At 38.7% G+C, this 26,937-nt stretch overlaps 1 protein-coding gene across 1 annotated transcript; it reads right to left on the reverse strand.

Annotated features, from left to right (window-relative positions):
- Positions 1 to 793: 793 nt before the first annotated feature.
- On the reverse strand, positions 794 to 26,937 carry prss12 (serine protease 12). Its single transcript, XM_077524995.1, has 13 exons — positions 26,449 to 26,937; positions 24,636 to 24,774; positions 22,677 to 22,849; positions 22,450 to 22,600; positions 22,159 to 22,337; positions 20,547 to 20,688; positions 20,246 to 20,466; positions 14,107 to 14,248; positions 11,469 to 11,674; positions 9,727 to 9,805; positions 9,279 to 9,401; positions 3,524 to 3,819; positions 794 to 1,820 (listed from the first exon to the last, which is right to left on the reverse strand). The coding sequence occupies exons 1-13, from the start codon at positions 26,762 to 26,764 to the stop codon at positions 1,489 to 1,491; spliced, it is 2,499 nt and encodes an 832-aa protein (XP_077381121.1). The 5' UTR covers positions 26,765 to 26,937; the 3' UTR covers positions 794 to 1,488.

Raw genomic sequence — 26,937 nt, forward strand, 5'->3', positions numbered from 1 at the left:
GGGACGCGATTTGCCAATCTGTTCCCAATATCCCATAGGTAACCACACGGGGGCGTTCTTGTGCAGGACTAAGAAATATTGGAACACCGTCAGCTTGTCGCCGTCTTTCTCGCTCCCATTTTTAAACGTCCCTGGCTGTTCAAGTAAATGGGGACAAGTCTGAAAATACCAGCTATTCCTGTAGACAAGGTGTCACATAGCTGTAACAGTACTGGGAAAGTGAGAGTCGAGAGAAATTACAGTGAGCGCCTGCTTGTGTGTTTGCGTGTGCTGTTGTCTGACATGTCAGCGCTCACGTTCTTGCAACTAGAAACAGAAAACATGAAATTTTATTTTTTTAATTGTATTTTTCTAACTGATTAGAAAGGGGGGGTTTGGGTCAATTTCAGTTTGATTATCAGTATGTGTGTATCGCATATTAGTTATTGAAATGGGTCTATAGGGAGTAATTGATAATTACAAGTAATTGACACCTGCCTAAAAGGTTTATAATTGCCACAACGCGGTGTAGGTTAAAAACACTACTTTCTATGAAGCTCCTTCACCAGCATAATTCCTTAGCACAAGGATGCCACAAGATGGCGCCAAATCCAGACTTTATAATACAGTGATTTGCATAGAACAGCAAATAGGTGTTTTTCGTTTGTTTCTTTCGTTTTTCTGGTTTTTAAGCAAATAGCGGAAGATACCAAAAAATAAAAAAAATAAAATAAAATAAAAAAATAAAAAATAAAGTGAAATGGTGATATTCCTAATAGTGAGACACGAATATGACAGGGAACAAAGATTTTTTTTTTCCAGTTTATTAATAAACAGTATAATAAAATACATTGAAACAGACAAAATAAAATAATTCATCAAAATAAGAAGACAGCATTCAGAAGCATCCGTCTTTTTCAAGTGTATCAGATTGTCTTTAAAATCTCCGAGCACAATAAACGATCACGAACAGGAATTCAATACGTAAAAATCAATAGTAGAAAAACTATCATGTGCTTTGATTTCAAATCACGTCAGGCCCTGCTAAGGACAAACACTGATAAGTTTTGATGCCCGAGTGACAGACCTGCAAAATGTGACCACCATTTTAAAATGAGAATGAAATGAGATGTTTCGCTTCGTCAAACGAGCGAGCACAAAAAGCGCAGAGGATTGAGTGCAAATCTGCAGACACTCATGCAATCACGTCACACATGCATGCTTTAATACCTGTGGTCCCGTTAAACATTATTACTCACATGTCACAAAATGTTACAATGCAAATTAGTGACAAAATAAAGAACGTTAAAAAAATACATTTTGGACAAAATAATGCAAAAACATGAGTATTAAGAACCTTATGCATCCCTTATAAATAAGTGCTTACGACATAGACATGCTTTTGTGGCGCAAATAGGCCAACATTGTCTTTTTTTGGTCATGTGACCCTCATTCAACTCAACTGACCAATCACGTTAGTCAGTTTGGTGACAAAATGGTCGGTTGTGTTCATCGGCTTCTTTGTTTTCCCTCATGATGTGCCATCACCTTGCGTATCCACGAGCTGAAGGCGGACACTTTGGTGTAGACGCCGGGCGACTGCTGCGTCCGGCAGGCGTGACCCCACGACGTGACCCCGTAAACCACCCAGCCTCCTCCGGGACGCTCGCACACCAGAGGCCCTCCGCTGTCGCCGCGGCAACTGTCCACCCGTCTCTCTTGCTGGACGCTGCCGGCACACAGCATGCGGCTGGTGAACGCTCCGTGGAAATGCTGCTGGCATTGGCGGCGAGGGAGGAGGGAGATCGGCGCCTGCTGGAGGGTCTTGGAGTACGAGCGGCCTGCGGAGAAGATCAAGAGTGGGATTTGTATGTTTTCTACTCATTTGTGTTGTGGAAAATTCCACCAACTCGACCTACTGACCTGACTTTTAGCTTAAGCTACCTTACATTCTAAAATGAAGCTGGCTCAAAGCATGTCAAAATTAGGAATCGACAATTACGATAGTGTCGGTATCAGGCTGACACATGGCCTTAATTCAAGGTATCGGTACTCGTGACATTGGCTGATACCAATTATCAGCCACCCTCTTGTGTGTTTACAATCAGGAACTAGAAATTGGAACTTAAAAGGATAGCAAATTGCCATTATTTTCATGCAGTTTTAAGGGAAAAATGATACATTGCAATATATAGTTATTTCTTAAAAAAATAAAAAAATAAAAAATCTGTCTTGTTTTTTGTGGGAACGTTTATGTATCAAAAGTAAAAAAAAATATATATATATATATATATATATATATATATACTTTAACAAATTATTAGTTGATTAAAAAATAACAATACAATTAAATTATATAATAATAACAATAATAGTAATACTTAAATTAATTTACAAAATGAAATGTTTGAATTACTAAAATAACATTTTATAATGAAATACATTTTCAGCTTGAAGCCAAGCATGTCACATGTGACACAGGTAGGTTAATATATGAGACTGTTGCCATGACACTTGAACAGTGTAATAGTGGTTAGTACATTTGCCTCACGACCCAGTGGTTCTGTGTTTGGATCTCACTTTAGGCTTTCCTGTGTGAAGTATGCATGTCATCATAGGATTATTGTTTTGACAGGACAGATGCTATTAGGAAAAACATGATTTAAAAACAATAGAAAACAACAATGAACAATCTACGGACGTTTTCAGTAGAAAATCTCCCTGGACTGAAAAGAAACATGCGCCAATTTGACCACTTAACCAAAACAAACTTGAACTCGGACATTATTGATAATTTGACAAGGTTCTTTGCAGGAGCGTTCTCGGTATGTTAAATAAATAGAACAGTTAGCAACAGCAAACAAAAGTATCGACATAGCTCAGAGTTTTTTTCCATGACTTGGTTGTTACAGTATTCAAGTCTTGAGCTGCGACGTATGTGTAAAACACGTGTGTGTGTATATATGTGAGTGATATGAAGGTGTCAAATCCAAGCACGCACCTTGTTGTTAAGTCAAACAGCCGCCACCCTTCAGTACATTCGACACTTTAAATAGTCAGTGTTGTCACCGCTCGAGTAAACTCATAAACCCCCCTGCACACTTACGTATGAGTCAAGCAGTCATGGATTTCATTACACAAAAGACTCTTGACTACTCAGTCGGCCGGTATAGTCCATCCTTAACTCATTCACTGCCATTGACGGCAAAAGTCGTCAAATGATGCATTTTTGCTGGGCTGGCAGTGAATGTGTTAATGATGACCAACCAGATGGTAGTAAATGCCATTAAAGTATTTACAGGTACAGCTTTTTGAATGCGTACATAGTGAACTGATTGGGGATGTGAGCTCACAATACTTTCAGGGATCTTTGTTCAACATCACAGCAAGACACAAATTGGTTTTGGATATCATCCTCTTCAAGCAGCCCCACTTCACGGGGACATCGTGCCTGCCATCCGCGACAGTCTCCCAGCTTGTTTTGCAGCTAAGAGCCGCTCTGCCTTTCACCCCTACACGCACGCGCACGCACGCGAACGCTCACCTGTATCACCCCAGCCGGTGATGTGACAGTTGCTGGCTTGTTTGAGCGCTCTCTCCTTCCTCAGGGGCAGACAGGCGGGAAGGACGCGACGGCTGAATGACACGCACTCTCCCGGCGTGTGGCCCACGGCCCCCGGCGACAGCCGAACCAAGGCCAGGTCGTAATCGTTGCTGTGGGAGCGGTAACTCGGATGCGGGACAATCTGATCGACAGCGTACTCCTCCTCGTACTCCTCGGGGACGAGGGAGTGATAGTCACCCACTCTCACTTTGTAGTGCTTGGTGCTGTTTCCGTACCTGTGTGCAAAAGACACCATTGTGAGTGTCGAATTACACTGCAGGACAGTGAGCGCTGTTGGTAATATTTCGAAGATCCCTCATTAAACAAAATTATATGAAGTACTTAAAAGCTGTGATGCACTACGAACAATAACATACTATATATGAATATACCATACTGAAAATGTCAAAATTGAGCATTGTTTCTTTATGAGGACAGATGTTTTGAGAAAACTGTATATATCAACATGAGAAGATTCAAATATCAAGGACGACATGAGTGGCCCACAGGTCTGTTCTAAAAATAGCTCACTAGTGACGGACGCTGTAACTTACTAAGAAAAAATAAGAACTGAAGAAGAATGTAAATGTTTATTTATTTATTTATTTATTCATTTATTTTTTTATTTATTTAAACTGAACATGGTACATGTTTCTTCTCTACCAAATATTTGCTTAATTAAAAATAAAATAGATGGTGTTCTGTGGGGGAAAAAAGCTGTTTCTATTTACTCATATATTTTTTTAAAAGTTCATTTTAGCGCTGTAATTTTAATACTATGAATCCACCATATTTTTGCTCACTGTTACCAGCCCATGCCTAATCTCAATAAATACAAATATTATATAAAAGTCTATTTAATCAGTAGTTCAATTAAAAAAGTGAACAGTGCTATACATATTTTAGAAGTACAATTTTCATATATATATATATATATATATACAGTATGATCTTGAAATGGTGAATTTGTTGAGAGTTTTCGTTAGCTTTAGACCAAAATTATATAAAACCAAAAAAATTGTGGAGTTCTGCATTTCACACTTGTCGTGAATATACAAAATCCAAAGTACCATATATCACTTTTTGAATTGAACTGACAAAATGAATTAAGTTTTCCACAATATTATAATTTATTGAAATTCACTTGTATGCTGTGATGCGGGCGGCACGGTAGTCGAGTGGTTAGCACGTCCGCTTCCCAGTTCTGAGGTCTCCGGTTCGAGTCCAGGCTCGGACCTTCCTGGGTGGAGTTTGCATGTTCTCCCCGTGCCCGCGTGGGTCTTCTCCGGGTACTCCGGTCTCCTCCCACATTCCAAAGACATGCATGGCAGGTTAATTGGGCGCTCCGAATTGTCCCTAGGTGTGCTTGTGTGTGGATGGTTGTTCGTCTCTGTGTGCCCTGCGATTGGTTGGCAACCAGTCCAGGGTGTCCCCCGCCTACTGCCCAGAGCCAGCTGAGATAGGCGCCAGCAGCCCCCGCGACCCTTGTGAGGAATAAGCGGTCAAGAAAATGGATGGATGGATGGATGGATGCTGTGATGCAATTTTTATCACTGCAAAATCCAACCACAATCATAAAAATAAAGTACTCTCAGTTGAAAAAAAATAACATGAAAAAACAACATATCCCACAGGAGTAATTTTTAATGCACAGAGCAGTTGCTCTATCTAGTGGAGATGTTGCCAAATGACAGTTCCATCAAAACTGTGGGAAAAAAGTAAACATCCAATTTTGAAATGCAGTTTATGAGCAATAATGAGATGTTAATGAGCTCTGAATAAGAATGTTACCAGTGTTTAATCAAGAGCTAACGCACACATGCGCTCGCGAGTGCGGCTCACTCACACGCACACTCACAGTATTTCATTTCACATTGGATCTTATTAGATAATGGTACAGATGTACGTAATGAAGTAGATCTTGTAGATACTTCTTTATTAAATTATAAACATATTATACTTGGCCGTTCATCTAAAATTAACACTCATCTTCACTGGAGCTTTGTTGACCAACTTGCCAGTGACACATGAACACAAACACACAACAAAGGCACGCACAAAAGATTTGAGAATGATAACAGTGAATCTGTCATCCTGACAGTGCGTTTGCGATTCAAACCGAGTCACAAGTGCACATGATGAAGTGTTTCGAGCCACTTGTTGACATGTTTGGGCGTATCCGAAAACGTGTTTGAGAAGACAAAGAGTTGGTTATCTTGAGGCCAACAGAGAAGGAGGACTGAGTATCAGAGGAAAATGAGAACTGTAGTTAAATAGAGCCAAATCAGAAAGATCTGGGGGGAAAAAAACAAAAAAAAACACAACAATCCAAACGGAATGGTCGACCAGCTAAATGCTTATACATTTATATACACACTCTCTCTCCATCTGTTAATGTGTTTGGTGTCAGGTGTACAGTAGATATTAACTTTCACGTTACTTTTCCATGTTTAAAATGGTCTGGAGTTTTGTTACAGTTGGCAGGCCCTGAGCTGTACAGTCACAAAATATAAATAGAGATAATCTGCTAGCTGCCAAATGATATCAGGTCATCTTTTCAGAGGCGCATGAACCACCAATAGTGGTGGAATACATGACATGACATGCAAGCTGAAAAGTGATAATTAAAAAAATAAATAAATCACATGTTATAAGAGCAGGTAAGTACGGAATTTGCCAACCAGTATTCATGTTGCAATTGGTGCATGTCTATTCCTTATACGTCACATGTGAAATTTCCTATCTTGGTCAACGTCAACAATGACACTGTTTGATCCATTAGAATGTTTGAAAGAAGCACGCAAGACAAGTGACATTCTTAGCGTATGAGTACATATTTCTTTCTTTTTTTTTCCTTTTTTTTTTAAAGTCCCATGTATTATCGCATTCTATCTGTCTATGTATCTATTTTGAGACACAAACTTAATCAGCCAAGTAACCAATCCATTTAAGGAATACTTCAATTATATGTCATTATCTTTGAACATTAATTCTTCATCTTAACCATTTTGGACAACTATGCATCCAACTTTGTGGAAAAATTTCACATCCCTGACCTTAAAGTCCACACTGTATTCCCTTTGTTTATTAATAAATGACAATACAATAACATGTACTGTATCTTTTTGGCTCATTTTATTGGTTATGTTACTTAGTGATATCATGCTATAGCAGAATTAATGCATATAATTTTGCTTACATAAATAATGAAAACGAGACATCTAGAGACACTTCTTACCATAATATATTGAACATTTTCAGAACAATATTGCACATAATATAGAAGCATTTATAGTTTAAGCGCAGAGTGCACCATCCAAGTGCCTTCTACCATAGATGGTGCGTCCGTGTGTGACTTGGACCTGCTTTTAGCTGGTCTAAATTCTAGTTTACTTTCTTTCACCAAATTGTCAGGTACACCATGAAATTAAAAAAAAACAAAAACAAAAAAACACCAGTCTGCCAGAATTCCCCGCAAGGCGCAACACGTTCTGCCAAATTCCCAAACAGGTGTGAACTTGACTTGGCACAAAAATGAAGATGTGCCAGTTTTTTCGTCAAGCACACACGCACCTGTCTACGAAAACAGAGCCCATGGTCTTATATAGACCAACTCCGTGTTTTCTTCAAATTTAACTTCCAGTAGTTGTAATGCACAAGTGTCGCAATACTTTGGTTCACATGTACAGTAGTAGTGTATTTTGGAACCGTTATTATTCTGCTTTGTTTTGTTTTCACCTCCAGTAGTGAATGGTTCATTAAAAGGTAAAGAGAAAGAAAATACTTCTTCCTCTCCTTAATGTGGAAAAGTTGGGATTTATTGGTGTGGGGCCTATAAGAGGTCAGGTTGGAGTACAAAATTAAATTCAGGCTTTATGTATCCTTCAGTCATAATCCGCCACTTTTCCTTCCTGCTGGCTTCTCTGCTGCATGCATTAGCGCACCAGATGAAGTTTATAGATTAGCTATACGTCTCTGTTACGGTGAGCTTCCAAACCACAGATGAGCACTTGACTGTGGGACCTCCAAGTCTACGTCTATCTTGATCCACATTTGGACTTAAAAACAAGTCCTGCGGTCAGTCACAGGAAATGTATTATTGAATATTCTCACAGAATACACAGTTTGAGGAAAATTCATGTTAAAGCCAAGCTTCCACTACTCAGTGTTTATGTGGAAAAGCATATTGTAAATCCCTTAGATAGACTGTTTACCAGGAAAGCTGCAGAACTCTCTATGAACTCCCTAAAATACTTTTTTTTTTAAATTCAATTTTATCTCCTGACTGCAATCATCACAATCATTTGTGATTTTAAACTTCTCAGTTAAAACAAAATGTGAACGTTTGCTCACGCTTACATTTTCATGCACTCTTTTCACTCCTGCAATGAATTAGAATAAGAGAATTATGAGACTACAAATACTTCCACAACTGGATCATTGCTCTGAATAATATATACTTAAATACACATTACAAAGAAAACCTGCACTGCTTGTCCCTTACTGCAGAGTCGCAATTTGTACTGTTTAACAGCAGGGGTGTCCAAACTACGGCCCGGGGGCCATTTGCGGCCCGCCGTCCATTTTTTTTTGTGGCCCGCGACATATGCTAAAAATGGCATTTGACTCAGTTCAAATAAAATAAAAACAAACATGTTTGGAGATGGTCAAAGTCAGAAGGGAAAGTGTCGAAAAACACAGGTGCTATTAAAGGTTATTTTAGTTAACTAAAACTAACGAAAAAACTAAAATTCAAAAAACAATTTTGTTACCGAAATAAAATAAAAATGAAGATGCTTTTTAAAAAAAGAAAACTGACTGAAACTACATTTCATGTTTACAAAATAACTAAAATATACTATAATTGTAGCAAAAATGTCCTTCGTATTAGTCTTTAGTAATTAATTGAACGCATGAGCCTTTGGGGATGATTTTAAATGTGATTTTTAGTAGATTTATTTTGATATAAACCGGAATAATGACGTCACGCCCATGGTGTTTTTTAAACATTGCGCACAAGTAATACACTTAAAAAAACTAAAACTAATACTGAAACTAACTAAACTAAAACTAAGCATTTATTAAAGAACTAAAACTAACAGAACCACCCTGAAAACTAATTACAACTAACTAAATTAAAAAAAAACTCAAAACAAAATAAAAACTAAAATGAAAAATTCCAAAGCTATAATAACCCTACAGCCATATTACACATAAATTGGTTTATATACTGTAGCATTTTTCTAAATATGCAAAAGCACAAATAGATTATTTGTACAATTTTTAGGACTAAACACAATTTCTCTTCATAACATTATGTGGCCCTTGCATCCTTCTGATTTTCTGGATGTGGCCCTCAAATGAAAAAGTTTGGACACCCCTGGTTTAAAGGCTACAAATTCTGCAAAATTGACTTCATAAACCACTTTTCCTGTTCAGGTCACAGTGAACTGAAGCCTAACAGCGGACATCGATCAAAAAGCAGATTAGAACCTAGAATGGGTGCCAGCCAGTGAATGGGTACAAATAGAACCAGACAACGATTCACACTGGCACCACCAGATAAGTGAACTACTACAACATCTGGAATTCAATATATCATCTTTGCTGGTTTGTTTCCATCAATTACAGACCGCATTCCCCAATATGCTTGTGCATGTGCATAAATAAATACATCTGGTGTGTGTGCTCTTACTTCTTGAAGCAGTGTGCTGACGTGAGGACCCAGCAGGTGTCAATCAGAGTCGCTCCGCACACCAGCCTCCCGTCGCCCCGGGACCCCCGCAAACGAATCGCAGCCTGCCACGGCCAGCCGCTCCTAAGACACAATTGAAAACACGCTAACGTACATAGAGTGACTGCAAATGTGAACACAGAATTAAGTATTGTGTGAGATTGATGATGAGCAACTTTGATATGATTTGCACTGTTTGGATGCAACCAGTGGAGGTGCTATTGGTTTAGTCTTAAGTGGAAATACACGTGAGGTATTCAAAGCTGAAATTAAATTGTCAGACGTTAAACCTGCTGAGCAGGTTTACAGCTGCCAAATAAAGCTGGTGAGCATGAGGAAGTAGATTGAATTTTTAATAATAATCATAATAATAACAATAATAATGGATCAGATTTATATAGCACCTCACCTCAGAGAATTCTCTCCTCCGATAATTCGACGCTGCCGAGTATGTATGAGCCGCAGCCCGCAAATCTGATTGACGGGAGCTGATTGAGACACAAGAGAGATGTTTATCTATCAGCATGCGTGAGAAAGTCTGGGATGGCGGACGGTGATTGCCAAACCATAAATTCAGGCTCGGATGTTGCTTTTATTAAACATTTTTTCTTTTTTTAAGACTAGAAATTAATCTTTTTATGACAAACAGTCTGGACGATACAAAGCAAATGATCACTTACTGTACATACAAATGTTAGGTCCTTTTTCAGAGACAAAACATCTCCCAGAGGGTGTTGACTGACTACAGGAAATGCGAGCGTCCGCAGGTAAGTGTAATGTGCAGGAAACAAACAGCAATATGAGTCTGCCCCCATGTGTGATAGACAGGGTGAAGCAGTAACATAGAAAAGGTCCATTTCACCATCTGGTCATATTTACGCATACTGAGAGAGGCCATGCTAAAAATATCACCATGATTTATCTGGGCTCATTAGTTTCTCAGCACAGTGCTGTGCAGACTCAGTTCTATGGAAGACCGAAACTGCCAAAATTAAAAGTGAAAAAAATAATAATAATAATAATAATAATAAATAAATAAATAAATACATAAATAAATGACTAAAAGTGAAAATAAAAATGAACATAAAAAAATATAATTCGAAAATTATATACAAAAAAAATTAAATATAAATGGAAATAAATCAATTTTTATTTCCACTTTTAGTCATTTATTTATTTATCCATCCATCCATCCATTTTCTTGACCGCTTATTCCTCACAAGGGTCGCGGGGGGTGCTGGCGCCTATCTCAGCTGGCTCTGGGCAGTAGGCGGGGGACACCCTGGACTGGTTTCCAGCCAATCGCAGTTTATTTATTTATTTAGTCATTTATTTATATAGTCATTTATTTATCTATTTCTTTAGTCATTTATTTTGTAATTTATTTATTCATTTAGTCATTTATTTATTTAGAATTTTGGCAGTTTCGGTCCGTACTGCCAAGTCGAAATGTTATTCAAATGAGGGGGCGGTCCTAACCGTGTCTTGGGTTGGACTCCACCGTTGCAAACTGCCTGTCATTGGTCGAGTGAGCAGCTCGGCGAACAATGAAGTCTTGCCGGCCTGCAATGGCCAGAGGTCCAGCAATGGACGACTATCGTGTCCACTGCTTCTTTGTTCGCCGAGCTGCTCACTCGACCAATGACAGGCAGTTTGCAACGGCGGAGTGCAAACCAAACCACGCTTAGGACCGCCCCCTCATTTGAATAACATTTTGGGACTTGGCAGTACGGACCAAAACTGCCAAAATTCAAAGTGAAGAAATGACTAAATAAATAAATGACTAAATAAATACATAAATAAATGAATAAATGACTACATAAATAAATGATTAAATAAATAAATAAATAAATAAATAAATAAATAAATAAATAAATACATACATAAATAAATAAATAAATAAATGACTAAAAGTGAAAATAAAAACGGATTTATTTCCATTTATATATATTTTTTATATAATTTTCAATTTATAATTTTTTATATTCATTTTTATTTTCACTTTTAGTCATTTATTTATTTAGTCATTTATTTATTTTGAATTTTGGCAGTTTTGGTCCTCCATACAGTTCACATGCAACCAATAAATGGCTCAAATTGCTATTAAAACAGCATCAAGAAAAGATAAACACACAATACTAACTGACTCACATTCGACCTCTTTGTGGCCAGGCTGGTGTTCGCCATAGTCACAGATGACGCCGGCGTCCTCGCTATGACGACAGTTGTGCGTGCCGGGCGCCTGCTTGATACAGTCGGCGATGGAGCGCTCGTCGCCGCTGCACTTCACGTTGTCCACATGGATGGGTCCCGTACCCTCGCCGAAATACGCCATCACACGGGCCTTGGCCAGACCGCTGGAAAGGACAAATTTCAAGTTGAGCGTGTTTTCTTTATTGTTAGAATTTATCAGCAACGTCACAATCCCAGAGTTTCCCGTAATACTTTATAGGCCTGGCGGGCCGCCAGGCTTTTCTTGCCCAACGACCCTCTCCCCGTCAATGAACAGTTTGGCGAGCACATTCCCTTTCTCTGCTGACGAATATAATATAATATATATTAGAAAGTCATTTTATTTGCGTAGACTGATCGTGAAGTCAGATCATAAACTCCTGAAAGTCACTCTTGATTGTACTAAGTTAATTAAAGAATGAAAAAAATATAAATATATAAAATTACTCACATATATACATAATTGTACAAAAAATGGCACTATTTCTGCCATTAAAAAAAATAATTTAATTTTTGTATTAGAGCGTTCAAACGATTACATTTTTTAATCAGATTGATCACATCTTAGAATTTTGATTAATCTGATTAATCGCTTATTTAAAAAGTTTTTTTTATTCAACATTTTTTGTACGCCAAATTTGAAGAGAACCTGTTATGTATTAATTTTTTCAAATTTTCAACATTTTCCGTTCCACTGCATGCTCTCCTCCACTTTTTCTAATCAGTTAATTAGTTGCATTATTTAAAATTGAAAAAAATGACCCCAATATTTCGACATGTACAAATATTCAGAATGTCATACAAAAACATTTATTAAATGCTTTACTTTAATGCATGCAGTTATGTTTATTGCTCGAACACATCCTGTGCTACATTTAACGTAACCATCCACTGACAGATCAAGAATCATCTGCGGTCAAAATTAATAGCGTAATTAACCTGCATTAATACATTTTTTGTGGTTAATTAATTAGTTAACAATGTAACTTTGACAGCACTAATTTATATACAAGTATGTTGAAATGAAAAAAAAACACACATAACAAACATCAGACTGAAATCCCAGTTCAAGTGTAAAAATATGATGCAAAGGCTCCTCTGTGTTTCACTATGATTCAGTGTGACAGAATAATCCCAGTATGTGTCATCTGGGTCAATTTGGGTCATAGATGAGGCTGTATATAATTTGTATACATTTTTGCTTTATCTCCTCAAGAGAACCGTCTTGCCACAAGGGAAGTGTTGTGTATTTAACGACCTTTCACCACACCCTGCTTCAGACAGAATGATGATCCTTGCTTGGCCTTTTCTGTCTCCAGCACGCTCCACTGCGCTCTCATGCTTATGCTCTCCAGATGTGGCTTTCAACCTACACACACGTGTGGAACAAAAACGGCAAGCCATGTGTTGCCGGGGAGCGAAGACGGATTTGTGTCCGTATGACAACATTCCCTCGACAATTACTTGTTATGGAAAAGGGACGGTATCTGAGAGGGATGTGATAATAGGACGCAGAATGGATGAGATAGCCCGTCACTTAGCACAACCTGCTCCCCTAAGAGGTTGTTTATTTTGGTTTTCAAAAATGATGAACAGCTAAGCCGTTTAAAAGTGAAGAAATTACTGTAAAACTATTGGATTAGACATTCATAATGTATCAACAGTTGACATTAGCCATTGTTAACAAAAAGCTCAGTTTGAGCGTGATGAGTTATTAAATGGAAACAGAGACACTGTGTGAGAAGAAGAGATGAAAAGCAAAGAAAAAAGATGGGATGTGAGTGAGATAGATGCCAAGTCTAAAACGTGGTGATGGATTCTGCAAGCAGAGATGATGATCTGGATTCACTTAAGCGCGAGCATAGTAACATACAGAGTGATCACATTGCTGTGCAAGAGCTCACAGAAGAGTTTCCTTTCACTTTACAGCAGAATCTTAGAAGGTCTGGAGAAACGAACGGCTTTCACCAGCCACAACTTTAGGTCGATTTTACCTACCATTAGCTCAAATGCGAAAGCAGTGTCAGAAATTCTGACTAAGATAATCAGTTTTAATGGACCCTCAACAAAATCTGAAACATTTACATTGGTACAAAAATATTAGCGCTTTGGTCTTCATGTTTGCTGAACAGCAAATGCAGTTTTCACAGGTGAAACCCAAAGCCACAAAGAAGCACCATGTAATTTTAAAGCAATCAATCTAATAGGCAGCAGCTGAGCAACGAGAGTCAGTCACATGTTCCATTACTTTTGCTTTGTTCTGAACTATTTTGATAACTAGCTAATTGCTTTAGCGTACAAATTAGCTATGTTATAGTAGCGGCCGTCTGCTGTCCAAGTGTCCTCGGGCAAAACAGTAAACCATAATTTGCCCTATGTGGACCTTGCAGTAACTTGCAAGGTAGCAGATGTAAGAATGTGCATGTGAATGGGTGAATGTGAGGCTTTGTAAAGCATTTTGGATGCAGTAAAGCGCTATAAAAGTGCATCCATTTAGCATTTAGCACCAATAACTACATTCTTGTTCGGCTTTAGCCAACTCCATCTGTTCACATACCTGTACCCCATCTGTCGACACACAACTTCGGCATCCCGATCAGTCCATCCGTCATCACACACCGTCCCCCACTGACCAGACAGATAGATCTCCACTCGCCCTTCTCTCGGGCTTTCTCCTCCCACGAGCCTTACTGGGACACCTGTATAACACAAACACATGCACACTCACGACACACTGAAGTTACTGTCTTTGTCGGGATCTCCCACTGCATCCGTGAGCCACAAACGCCCACCCCCAATAACTCTATTCGTAACAACCACAACATCAGAGCCCAGAGGGTTAAATGAGGTCACACAAACACAATTTAGGCTGACCATACTCTGATACTGTCCTGGCAGTGACTTAATCCCCATTTAGTTCATGATCTATGCTTCTGAGAGGCCACAAGTGTAGAAAAAACACACATATGAGTATGTACACGCATGTTTGCAACAAAAGAAACAGCTGCAACACCTGTCTTTCCTACTATCCTGACGATCACCCCACTTTAACGTGCATGTGTTTTTTTTCTGGTTTAGAAAACACTATTTATTCCCAACATCCCTCGGTTGAATGCACACTTGCTGTTTTTCTTGCAACTGTTAATATACTGTTTATATTTTATTACCCTGTCCAACTTTACATTTCCCGCAAGTGGAGATCTTTTTACAGTTCCTTATAAACGTACTTTGCGTGTGTCAATCTTCTGCATAGACTCCAGCCATGCAGACCATGCATCTCTCTTGCACTAAATTTAAAGGGATACTTGACTCATTAATCCATTTTCAAAAATAAGAAGATTTATTTTGTCTATACATAATGTGATAATTATTTTTCATGGACAATTAAAACCTTTCAAAACTAATTTTGCCACCAATCATGGCTGTTTGCTAACCAAACCCAGAAAACAGGTGAGCCGTGATTGGTCGATGGCTAATTTCCTCAGCACAGGTGATGTCATCTTTAGTCGACAACAAGTGGATTTTTTTTTTTTTAAACGTATTAATTGTACATGAAAAATAATGAATTTATCAAATAAATTTTGGACAAAATATTAACTTTTTTTTACTGCTGAACATGGATCAATGAGTCAAGTATCCCTTGAACTCATTCACTCCCAGACATTTTCACAGAAGCAATCCCGTTCGCAATCCCGTTTTACTGGATTTTGACTGATTTTGCAAGGCCCACAGAATATTGTGTTCAATTGCTATAAAAGCATGGCACCTATCAAAAGCAAGATTAAAGTCTCTTCTTTCATCAGAAAAAAAAGTATGTTTCTATCCGTTTCCGTTTTGCAGCAATTAGCATTAGACGAGAGCTAAGTTTCATCAGTTTTCACAAATCTATTTAAAATTGTAAGTAATTTAGCTTTTTTTTCTAGATGGCCCTGGTTGATTTCCTTTGTTCTGCTGCCACCTACTGGCCGTTTGTGTAATAACTACCATTTCTGCAACCATTCTTTTTAGCTGAGAGGCTGCATCAAAGTCTTCTGTATGCTCTAGCATGAAAAAAACAAAAAAACGTATAAATATGTCTTTGGGACACCTACAACATTAAAAAAACATATTTACACGTTATTGGGAGCAAATGAGTTAAAGGGAATAAGAGGAGCCATTTCCATTGGCCAGGAAGCACGTCAGCTATGTTCACACCCACAACGGCGCAAATGACAATTTCTAATTGTGTTCATCTGCAAAAGTACCAAATGAAAGAAAACTCCTCTCATGCGCTTGACTTGTGATGGGCACAAAAATAGCTTTCTATCTTGGGTTGTGTGAGCTGCAAGTCCATTAAAATGTAATAAATATGAGATTGTTTTTATCCAAAGTCATCCTTTTACAAAAACCGGCGTATTAATTATTATTAATTAATAATTTAATGAAGTTAAATTTAAGTTAATTCATTAATTATTAAATTAGTCAATTAAGTTAATTTAAGCTAAATTTAATTTAATTTAATTTAATAAGTTAAATTAATTAATTATTTAATTTAAGTTAAGTACTATTAACTAAACTGGCCAATTGCGAATGCTGTAAATTTGTAATAAAATAATAAAATTTCCGTGTATGTGTGTTGAGTATATGATTGTGTTTGTGCATATTTTGATATTGTGTTTCACCTGTTGCTGTCTGTCAAAACATGCCTGTTACTCCAGGAAGTCTGTGTTAGGATTGCAGGTTTACGCCCACATCATTGTCCTCAAATATCATCAAATGTATCATCTCTTGTGGTTTGTTTTTGTTTTTTTTAGGTGATTGTTTCTTGTGTTTACTCAAGTCTCTTTCCATTGAAGTGTTTCTGCTCCTTCGTGTTTTCGACATCTGGGAAAGTCTGCACTCATCACGTCAGCCAAACCCAATGCTGTCACACCTTTTTACATGTAATAAACTTGAGATTTGAAAAAAAAAAAAAGAAGAATTGACCTGGCTGAAGCATTCAAAGGTTACATTGATAAAAGGGCAATTCTTTCGAACCAGTTGGCAGTTGTTACCATGACAACCAGGGGCATTGCAACCATACAGCCTAGAGTCTAAAGAAAGAGCCTCCATTATGTCACAATACCAAAATTTGGACTTCGAGACTATATGGTACTGAAACGATATTGCAGCAAAAAGTTAAATCAGTAAAAAGCAGTGGCATAATAGCTTAAGTCAAGTCAAGTCATCTTTATATATATAGCTCACAGCCTCACACCTAAACAACTTAATTCAAACACCTACTATGAGGACACTACTCACTAGCATACTTTTAATAAAATAAAGTTTGAACATTTTACAATTGAAGGAAAAACTGTTTAACCTTTTAAACACTAATAATAATATATCCAATACTGAACAAAAGACTTTAGGGTACCAAATTTTATTTAAACTGGACAGTATAAATTTCTTGATGTATGTCACCTTTTATAGCTTAAATGAAATGTCTTATTGTGCAAGTTGAATGCACCTCACGTCTCATGCGGAACGTGAGCGACATCAGTGTTTACTACCGTTATGATCCCCTCACTTTAAACCACAAAGTTTGAGTGTACTACAAACGATAAGAATTATTTAATTACAAGCATCTGTGTGTTACATAGCACGAGTGATCCGCTTGTTTCCACGTGCTATCATTCCATTTGTTTTTGTTTCTTGATTGCATGTGTGAGATCATTGAGCACGTAGTGCAGGGTTCACCTAACCTGGCAATAGCCAGATAGATTTTGCGAACTCAAGGGAGTTCTCCGCAATATCCATCAGGTATCTCTCCACGGTAATTTACTGGGGAAAGGCGGGACATTCTGTACAATAATTCGAGCGGATTGGACGATGCGGCATCGTACACGTTTGTTTTAACCGATCACGGCCACGGATGAAAATGTCTTCGTTCTTGTCGGGGGGCACGATCATCTTACCAGCTAGAAAATTCAACACGGAAACGGTGAGTAATTCTGCGAGAACAGAATTAATTGTTGCATCCATTCGTCCGTTTTATGTTTGTTTATTAGTCCCGGCGTCGGCGCTGACTTCCTGGTTTCGTCACATTGCATGTCCCGCCCCAAACACAATGTCGCTCTGTGATTGGTCGTTGGGATCGGTGGAAATTAATGGGAGCGGTGCAAGATGTATTCTCTGGAGTTTGTGAACTCACAAATACCGTGAGAATTCATCTTGCGAGAGCAAGGTTAGGGTTCACCTATTTCAGCCCTCAAGGTCAAGAGTCATGCAGGTTTTACATGTTTCCGCCCACTAGCACACCTGATTCATATAATCAGCTCATCAGCAAGACTGATAACGATCCTGATCTTTCGGTGTGTTGGCAGGCGAAAGATCTAAAGCCTGCAGGATTTCAGACCTCGAGGACCCGAATTGGTGATTCCTGACTTAGTGGGTAAGCTGGGGTCCAATGTGGCCGCCCACTTACCAATTCAGGCTCCTCGCCAAGTAAACGTCTATGGCGGTGATAGTGGAAGATTCGTTACCGTTGCCCTAATTCTTACAACATCTGTGCACTTACCATGACCTTAGCGTGACGCTGTCCAACAAAAGAAAAAACAAAACCACACAGGGCAAGTTGAAAGCCATGCCTGTCTTATCTACATTGTCTGTCCTTTCCAAAATCAACACAAACCAATCTGCAATGGGCGTTCCACAGATAAACACTCACAAATCCGCACAAGGAAACTCACAAATGCTTGCAGTAATGACATAATTCTTTAGCGGCCGAGAATGTTCCTCAGGCTCTTGCCAAAGCTACCTAAGCTGTATCAATAAACCCCCAGCATGTGAAACAGCTATTTCTGTCTCCACAGTGTGATCTCTCACCAAAGAAAAGTGTCAACGCGTTCCTTGCTGTGACGTTCAACAGACTTATCGCATAGTTTGCTGTGTGTTACATTCAGCAATCGCGAAAGCAACAGAACCGAACCCATAAAAACAACTTTGCTTTAATACAAGAGGACATTGATATAAACTGGATTAATGGTGCTCATGCTCCAGACCCTTCTACTTTTTGCTAAGAGTGACACTACAAGGCTTTTTGCAAAGAGCAGTAAAAAAAAAAAGGGTCAGGTAAAAAAATAACCCAAATTGGGTAAAAAATGGTCCAACATAACTTTTTGCTGACGCAACTTTTTGAGTTATTAAATGAAATTGAATTATTAAATTAAAATATTTTTTTTTTTAAATCCACAAGACAATCGTTTTTTTCTCTTTTTTTTTGTTTTTTTTTTTGCTTGATTTGTGGGTTATTCGTTTGATCCAACATTTTGGTTACTGTAATGGAATAACCCGACTGAATTTGGTCAAAAATGGACTGACCTGACTTTTTTAGTTATTTAATCCAAAACGTTGGGTCAAATTAATTAAAAAAACACAAAGCAACCAATTTGGTGTATTTATTTATTTATTTATTTATTTATTTATTTATTTATTTATTTATTTATTTTTGTGAGCTGTTAATTTTTCCCAACTTTTTGGGTAAATTGAATAACCCAATTGAATTGGGTGAAAATCAGCTAACCTTTTGAATTATTTAACCCAAAAAGTTTGGGAAATTAAATTAATAACACACAGAGCAACCCCATTTTTGGGTTATATTGTGGGTTATTCATTTAACCCAACTTAATTGGGTTAATAATTTGAATAACCCAAAAAATTTGAGTTGATTCAATTTAGTTGTTTTTTTTTTGTTTGTTTTTGTTTTTACCCAAATGTTTTTAGAGCAAGATGTGACATGTGCTTTTACACTCCTAATATGTGTACCCACGAAGCCTGGTCGGCAAGCAGGTACATTTACAATCCATCCAGTTGGTACTGCAAGGCAGGCTAATCAGGAGACATCCCTGTAAAATCTGGCATGACATCACCATCCACCACTTGAGGGATGTCGGATTTTCTCAAATGAGATTTTAATAGAGTTCAGGTTGAGTTTGACAAAGATCTTACAAACGCCTCTATTACGTAGTATAGACAGAGGAAATTAGTGAAAATGAAGACTTTTGTTTCCTATGCCTGGCTACCCTGGAATATGTGCGTTTTTAGGCTTAATAGTTAATGCATTAACCACTAAGAATAAAAGTGTCATAACTTGACCTGATAGTGACCCTTGATAGTGTTTAGTATTTATTAAAACCACAAATGATTTACTACTTATTAAAACCACAAAGAAAGAAGATCAGAAGGGTCAGCAGCTCAGTATTTCTGGATTTTAAAATGATTTTATGCTGTAATGAAAATGATAATCAGTGGTTTGTTCATTTCCATTTTATGACACACAAATGTACATACAGTACATTTTCAAATGTGTTATCATGAGAATTTCAAGTCAATGCTGCATTATGTGACCTTTACGTAATAAGATCACTCAATCAGTTGGTATGGGCTCTTGCTCACAACTTGTCATAGAAAATTTGGTGGATGGATGAATAAAAATCTTTAAAGTGAAGGTAGAATCTCACTCTGCTTTGAGCACTATTAATACTATTAATGCCAGTGTTGGACTGTGCAAAATAAGTTAGTTGCGGTCTGCATGGCTGTAGCTCACCTTCCCATAACTAACTTCATGTAATACTAAGCAACAAAACTACCAACAAACTGAAAGTACAGTAGGCGAAATCTCTCTTAAGGCCAAAGTGACATTTCAAATGTCACTGTCAGATAAGATTGCGTCTTACTCGTCGGGAGCCCGTCTCCAAGGCGCTCTGCATTGCATGCGATGTTGACATCTTCATGGTGTGTGCAGTCATGACGGAGCCACTCGTCCCGCTTGCACAGCAACAGGCTGGGCTCTTTGCCTGTGCAGCTCACGTCATCCAAAAGAATAGGACCAGACGCAACCCCGAAGCGAGGCACCGGCGTGATGTCTAGTCCTTCAGGGACCAGAGTTTGGCCTAACCTGCACAGTCAGCACAGCCATCAGAATGCAGCATGAGGGAATGAGAATACACATTCTGGCTAGGCCTTATTCAATATTACCTGTAACCGAGTTGACGGCACACCACTTGAGTGTTTGAGTCTGTCCAGCCATCATCGCACACTGTTCCCCACTGTCCATGGTAGAAGACCTCAAGACGTCCCTCATAGCTTCCAGTCCCGCCCACTAACCTAATGGTACCATCTGTGGAGATAAGACAAATATTGGTAACAAGGAAATAACATGAGGTGGTAAAATAATGGCCCCAATTTGTTCATCAAAGAATAGAGATTTAAAACATCCTAGTAAAGTATAAATGCTTAGCATTAGAAAGATTTAAAGGGTTGGTGTCGCCCTGTTTTTTTCCAATAAAAGAAAACTAATTCATGATAATGCAGGTTCTTCTCCGGGTACTCCGGTCTCCTCCCACATTCCAAAGACATGCATGGCAGGTTAATTGGGCGCTCCGAATTGTCCCTAGGTGTGCGTGTGAGTGTGGATGGTTGTTCGTCTCTGTGTGCCCTGCGATTGGTTGGCAACTAGTCCAGGGTGTCCCCTGCCTACTGCCCAGAGCCAGCTGAGATAGGCGCCAGCAGCCCCCGCGACCCTTGTGAGGAATAAGCGGTCAAGAAAATGGATGGATGGATGGATAATGCAGGTAGCTTGAGTAGGGCTGAGTTAAAAAATTTGAATAATCAATATCGAATTGATTTTCCTTTTTGAGCCTGATATCGATTCATAAAACCATGAATCCATTATTTTAATATCACTTTTTCCCAAAAAATCATAATAAAAATATCATTTTAAAGGCCAGTTTTTTTGTGTCTCACTGTTTTCTTGACATTTACTGTTCACATGAATTTAAGTATTTTCTTATATTTATGAAAGACCTGACTTTTTGCACTTTAAGAAAATTCACAATCATTTTAATTTATATTTACAATTATTGAATTAGAATTGTGAAAATAATTTCATCTCATCATTGCTGATGTCACTGTTTGTGTAACACTTAAAGGGATACTTGACTCACTGAGCCATTTTCAGCAGTAAAAAGTTAATATTTTGTTGATAATTAATGTGTTAAACTTCATTATTTTTCACATAAAATGAATACCTTTAAAAAGTATTTTTTCTACTTCCTGTTGACTGATGATGACATCACCTGTGCTAGGAAGTAGGTAATGGCCAATCATGGCTTAGTTTACTGACCAAACCCAGAACACAGGTGAGCCATGATTGGCCGTTACCTACTTCCTCAGCACAGGTGATGTCATCATCAGTTGACAGCAAGTACAAAAAATACTATTTAAAGGTATTAATTGTACATGAAAAATAATTAAGTTATCATATTCATTCTTTTCATACTTTTCACTGCTGAAATGATCAATGAATCAGGTGTTCATTTAACTGATTATAGCACATGTTACTTTCATTAATAAACTAAATTATTCAGACAGTCGCAAAATTTAATTTCGAAGTTAATGTTTGTGGAGTTTCTATCATGCCTTGATATTTAAAAAGAATTGATGTTCCATAATTAATAAATATCGAACTGAATTTGAATGAAAGTGAATCTAATCGAATAAAGAAATCCAAATGAACTGAACTCTTGTATATCGAAATTGAATCGATTGAGGAAATTAGAATCGATACCCAGCTCTAAATTTGACGTACCTGTCAGAGGACTGCAAGACACGCCGGCATCCTCGGAATGGAGGCAGTTGTGTTCTCCCCAAGCCCTTTTCGGACACTGCTCCACAGTGAGTTCATTTCCTGTACATCTCACCTCATCCAGCCACACGCGGCCGGAGCTCTTTCCATAATGGGCTTGGCCCCATGCCCGTGCTACACCACTAAACGGAAAAAGGAAAGTGGAGAGGAAGTATTGTAAAACATACTAGACGTTCTGTCTGGATGCTTTTTGGTTGATGAGGAGCAAGCAAATGTAACAGCGTGTGCCTTCACCTCAGCCCCAACTGTCGACAGACCACCTCTGCATCACTGTCGTCCCACTGGTCATCACATATGGAGCCCCACTGACCCGCATGGAACACCTCGACCGTGCCCTCGGACGTCGACCTGCCTCCAACCAGCCGTATGGGGAGCATCACTGCATCTGATAAAGACGTAAACGTGCAACCCAACACCTTCATTCAGAAGAAATGTATCAAATCCATCCAAACATGACCTACCGTGCTGCTTAGTGCAGGTCACAGCTGCAGTCAGAGAGCACTCGCCTCCATTCCACGTGGTTTTGGGACACTGAAGCAGATCAGGTTCATCTCCCTGGCAGTGGACAGCCCGCCAGTGGAGCTTAGCCAGGCTCGGACGAGACAGAGGGAGTGCATGAGCACGGCCTGAGAGGCTGGAGGGGAAATGGGGCTCAAATTATAAATCCAGGCTATTGTATATAAGTGAGTATACCAGGGGTGTCCAAACTACGGCCCGGGGGCCATTTGCGGCCCGCCGTCCATTTTTTAGTGGTCCGCGACATATGCTAAAAATGGTATTTGACTCAGTTCAAATAAGATAAAAACAAAAATGTTTGGAGATGGTCAAAGTAAGAACGGAGGGTGTCGAAAAACACAGGTGCTATTAAAGTTTATTAGTTAACTAAAACTATCGAAAAACTAAAATAAAAAAAAAACAATTTCGTTAGCAAAATAAAATAAAAACGAAGATGCTTTTTAAAAAAAGAAAACTAACTGAAACTGCATTTTATGTTTCCAAAACTAACTAAAATAAAACAAACAAAAATAAAATAAAATATTGCGCACAAGTAATACACATAAAAAAAAAACTAAAACTAATACTGAAACTAACTAAACTAAAACTAAGCATTTATTAAAGAACTAAAACTAATGAAAAAAAAACTAAAAGAACCACCCTGAAAACTAATTAAAACTAACTAAATTTAAAAAACAACAACTCAAAACTCAAACCTAAATAAAACAAAAATGAAAAATTCCAAAACTATAATAACCCTACTGCCATATTACAAATAAATTGGTTTATATACTGTAGCATTTTTCTAAATATGCAAAAGCACAAATAAATTATTTGTACAATTTTTAGGACTAAACAAAATTTCTTGTCATAACATTATGTGGCCCTTGCGTCCTTCTGATTTTCTGTATGTGGCCCTCAAATGAAAAAGTTTGGACACCCCTAGAGTATAGCTTGAAGGTGTTCCTCGAGATCGTGTTGAAAATCTGGTGCAAAGCTGAAAGGCTTCGAGCTGCTTGCAATGCCCTTTAGCCACGTGCAAGTTCATGATCTGCCATTCAGCAAATATACCGTAAGCACTTTTGCACCCTGCAGTGTCCAATAACCGGTCACGTAACGCCCATCAGCGGCCATTCTGCCAGACATATGGCTGACATTTGTGCTCTCTCCTTTCTGCGATGAGTTTGCCTCTTGCATGAAAACGCAAGCGTGCGTGCCAGAGCGGGTTTTAGTGTCAACAGATGGAAGTGTGCAGCGTGGCCCCTTAAGTCATGACACCATATGTGTTTGTGACCTTTTTTTTCCAGTTCCACTATTTAAAGTGTTACATTCCATGATGATTTATTTAGAGGTGAAAGCAAATGTAAGTCCAGGTTAGGAAAGTAGCACTAAAGCTAAGATGAGAGCAAGAGACTGAGGAGACTGGTGGTATCAAGGTAAATACGTGGAGCGCTAAAAGTATTTCAATACCTCCAGGGAATGGAGGTTTGGAATGTAAAGGTCACTGACAAAAATTAGCGTGACGTGCAAGGGCCTTGTGAAATTCTTAAACCTTGCCATAATTTCCAATCATCAATGCGCTCATCATCTGTCAAACAGTTGAAGATAGCGTAGCATTGTGAATTTTTATGGTGCACCTGCATCCAATATGTAGGCTGCGCAAGAGTGGGTTGAACATAACAAAGCTACATGTCAAAGAAAAAGTGTTTTTTATGTGAAGTAAAAATAGTGGGACAATAAAATGTTATAATGGCCATTTAATTTGAAAAAAATACATACAAAAAATTACAGACTGACTCTAAACTAGGATCTGAGAGAACCGTACACATAACATACTGCTCTGTATTATATATAAATGTGAGAAATCCAGTGGCCACTAATCCAAATGAGTGTGAATGTTAATATATGCACGTGCACACGCTCACCCCTTGCCCAGCTGCCTGCACACAACTGCAGCGTCTTCATCCCGCCAGTCGTCGCTGCACACGGACCCCCACGCTCCACTCAGGTAGACCTCCACCCTGCCATCCAATTTTGAGCGGCCCCCTTGCAGCCGCACTGAACCTATGCAGACCAAAAAGAGGGCACTTTATGGGCAAAGGAAAGCTATCAGATATGACGACACACACTACACATTTGAAAGCAATTTCAAGTGTGGTTAAATATGGCGTGCTTAAAGTGGAAGTGAACGTTAAACATTTCTTGACAAGAATATGTTATATGTGACCTCACTAGTCTTAACATGACATTCTGGTTAATATTACATTTGTGAAATATGACTTATGAAGCAAAATCCAGTCGTTTTTAACCATCTCAGGGGGCGGCCATTTTGCCACTTGCTGTCGACTGAAGATGACATCACAGTTGCTCAAGGCTCACACAACAACCAATCACAGCTCACCTGAAGCTGAGCTGTGATTGGTTGTTACTTGAGCCCTGGGCAACTGTGGTGTCATTTTCACTCGACAGCATGTGGCAAAATGGCCGCCTTCTGGCTCCAGGTGGAGGAGTGGAACCGTCACTTGCCTTCGATGCCGGTTGCCGTGGGTTCACTTCTCCACCTGGGAGACCATATAACTTATATGATGTAAGCTTGTGTGAGTTTGAAGTTTGAAGTTTATTGAACATATATATAAATATAAACACATAAACAAATAACAAAGAAAGTTACAAGTAAAATAAAAGAAACATACCATAAATGTCAATTTATATGTTCAAGGGAGTAGGAAGAAGTTGAAAACTTATCCAGTCCTACCCCTTATTCTTCGTATACTATCACTTATTTCATATTTGATACAATAGATTACATTTTAATACAAGAAAATATATAATCCTACTCATATAGCGTATGTAAACAAAATTAATAGAAATACACAATAATAATACATCAACATACTCATGTATACAATTCTCATTATTGATACATCAAAGAAAAGTAAATAAATAAATAAATCATTTCTACAATTTTCCTAACTCATGTCTGAACTTTGCTTTTAAACATTTTTTTTAAATTCAACAAATGAATTACATCTTTTCAGGTCAGTTCCCAAGTTATTCCACAAATTTGTGTGAGTGAGTGAGTGAGTGAGTGAGTGAGTGAGTGAGTGAGTGAGTGAGTGAGTGAGTGAGTGAGTGAGTGAGTGAGTGAGTGAGTGAGTAAAAATATAAATAAAATGGTCACCTTCTGATATTGATTTTGCTGCTTAACCCATATTACACTAACGCAATATTAACCAGAATGCCATATTTCGACTAGAGGGACTGCTTAGAACATATGACATGATCAATACTTAACGCATGAAGCAATATTACTAAATTACTACCATATCGAGATTCACTTTTTAGTGAGGCACACACTTCATTCAGTACTTTTAAACTATTGAATATGAGCTATTGAGAATACCTGTGTTGCACTATTTTTGTAAAGGCATAATTTTATTGCAATTTTTGCTATATTTAAAAACCCTATTGTTGAATTATATTGTGCAGACCCATTGTGTCAAAGTAGGTCAACATAAGGAGATTTTAAAGCTGATCTTCTGGGTTGGTTTAATAATACAATAAACGTGATTGCAAAGTGCCAAAGACCTATTTTTATTGCCCAGCAATATTAAACGACTTTGAAAACATAATAGTAATTGCATGTGAACAGTGCATGAATACTCGTGAAATTTAATGAAGATACTATTTTGCACGTGAGGTGTTTCCAGGCCTGCTGCATGCGTGACTAGTGTTTACCTTGTTTACAGTCGCAATAGCCCCAGTCCACTCTGCCTCTCTGGTTCCGGAAGAAGCACCACGCTCGGATTCTGCCGTCAGGGTTCCGGCACTGATTGTGCTCCCCGACGCCTTTGCCCGGGTGACGCTCCGTGAAGCCGCCCACCTCGCTCCAGTTCATACACCGTGCGCCGGACTCGGTGACGTCGATCGCGCCCCGGTACGAGGCGCCCGAGCCACGGCTGCGGGCGCAATCGCCGAACGGCTGAATAAATGACGAGCGGCCGCCGCTCGGCCACAGGAGCGCAGCCGTGAGGGAGAGGAAGAGCGCCGTCATGCCGGGGATCTGACGCTTATTGGATCCCGGAGGTTCGCACACGGCGTGAATAGCATCAGCTGAGGAGAAGCAAGCTTCCCATTCCCAGCCAGACGCATCGCCCTGGCGTGGGACGGGAGGGAGAATGGGGTGGGAGCAGATCAATGAAGCTGCATTACAGCACTATACGTGTG

The sequence above is a fragment of the Festucalex cinctus genome, chromosome 6 (genome assembly GCF_051991245.1).
Source record: "Festucalex cinctus isolate MCC-2025b chromosome 6, RoL_Fcin_1.0, whole genome shotgun sequence".
In the NCBI taxonomy this organism is placed as follows: domain Eukaryota; kingdom Metazoa; phylum Chordata; class Actinopteri; order Syngnathiformes; family Syngnathidae; genus Festucalex; species Festucalex cinctus.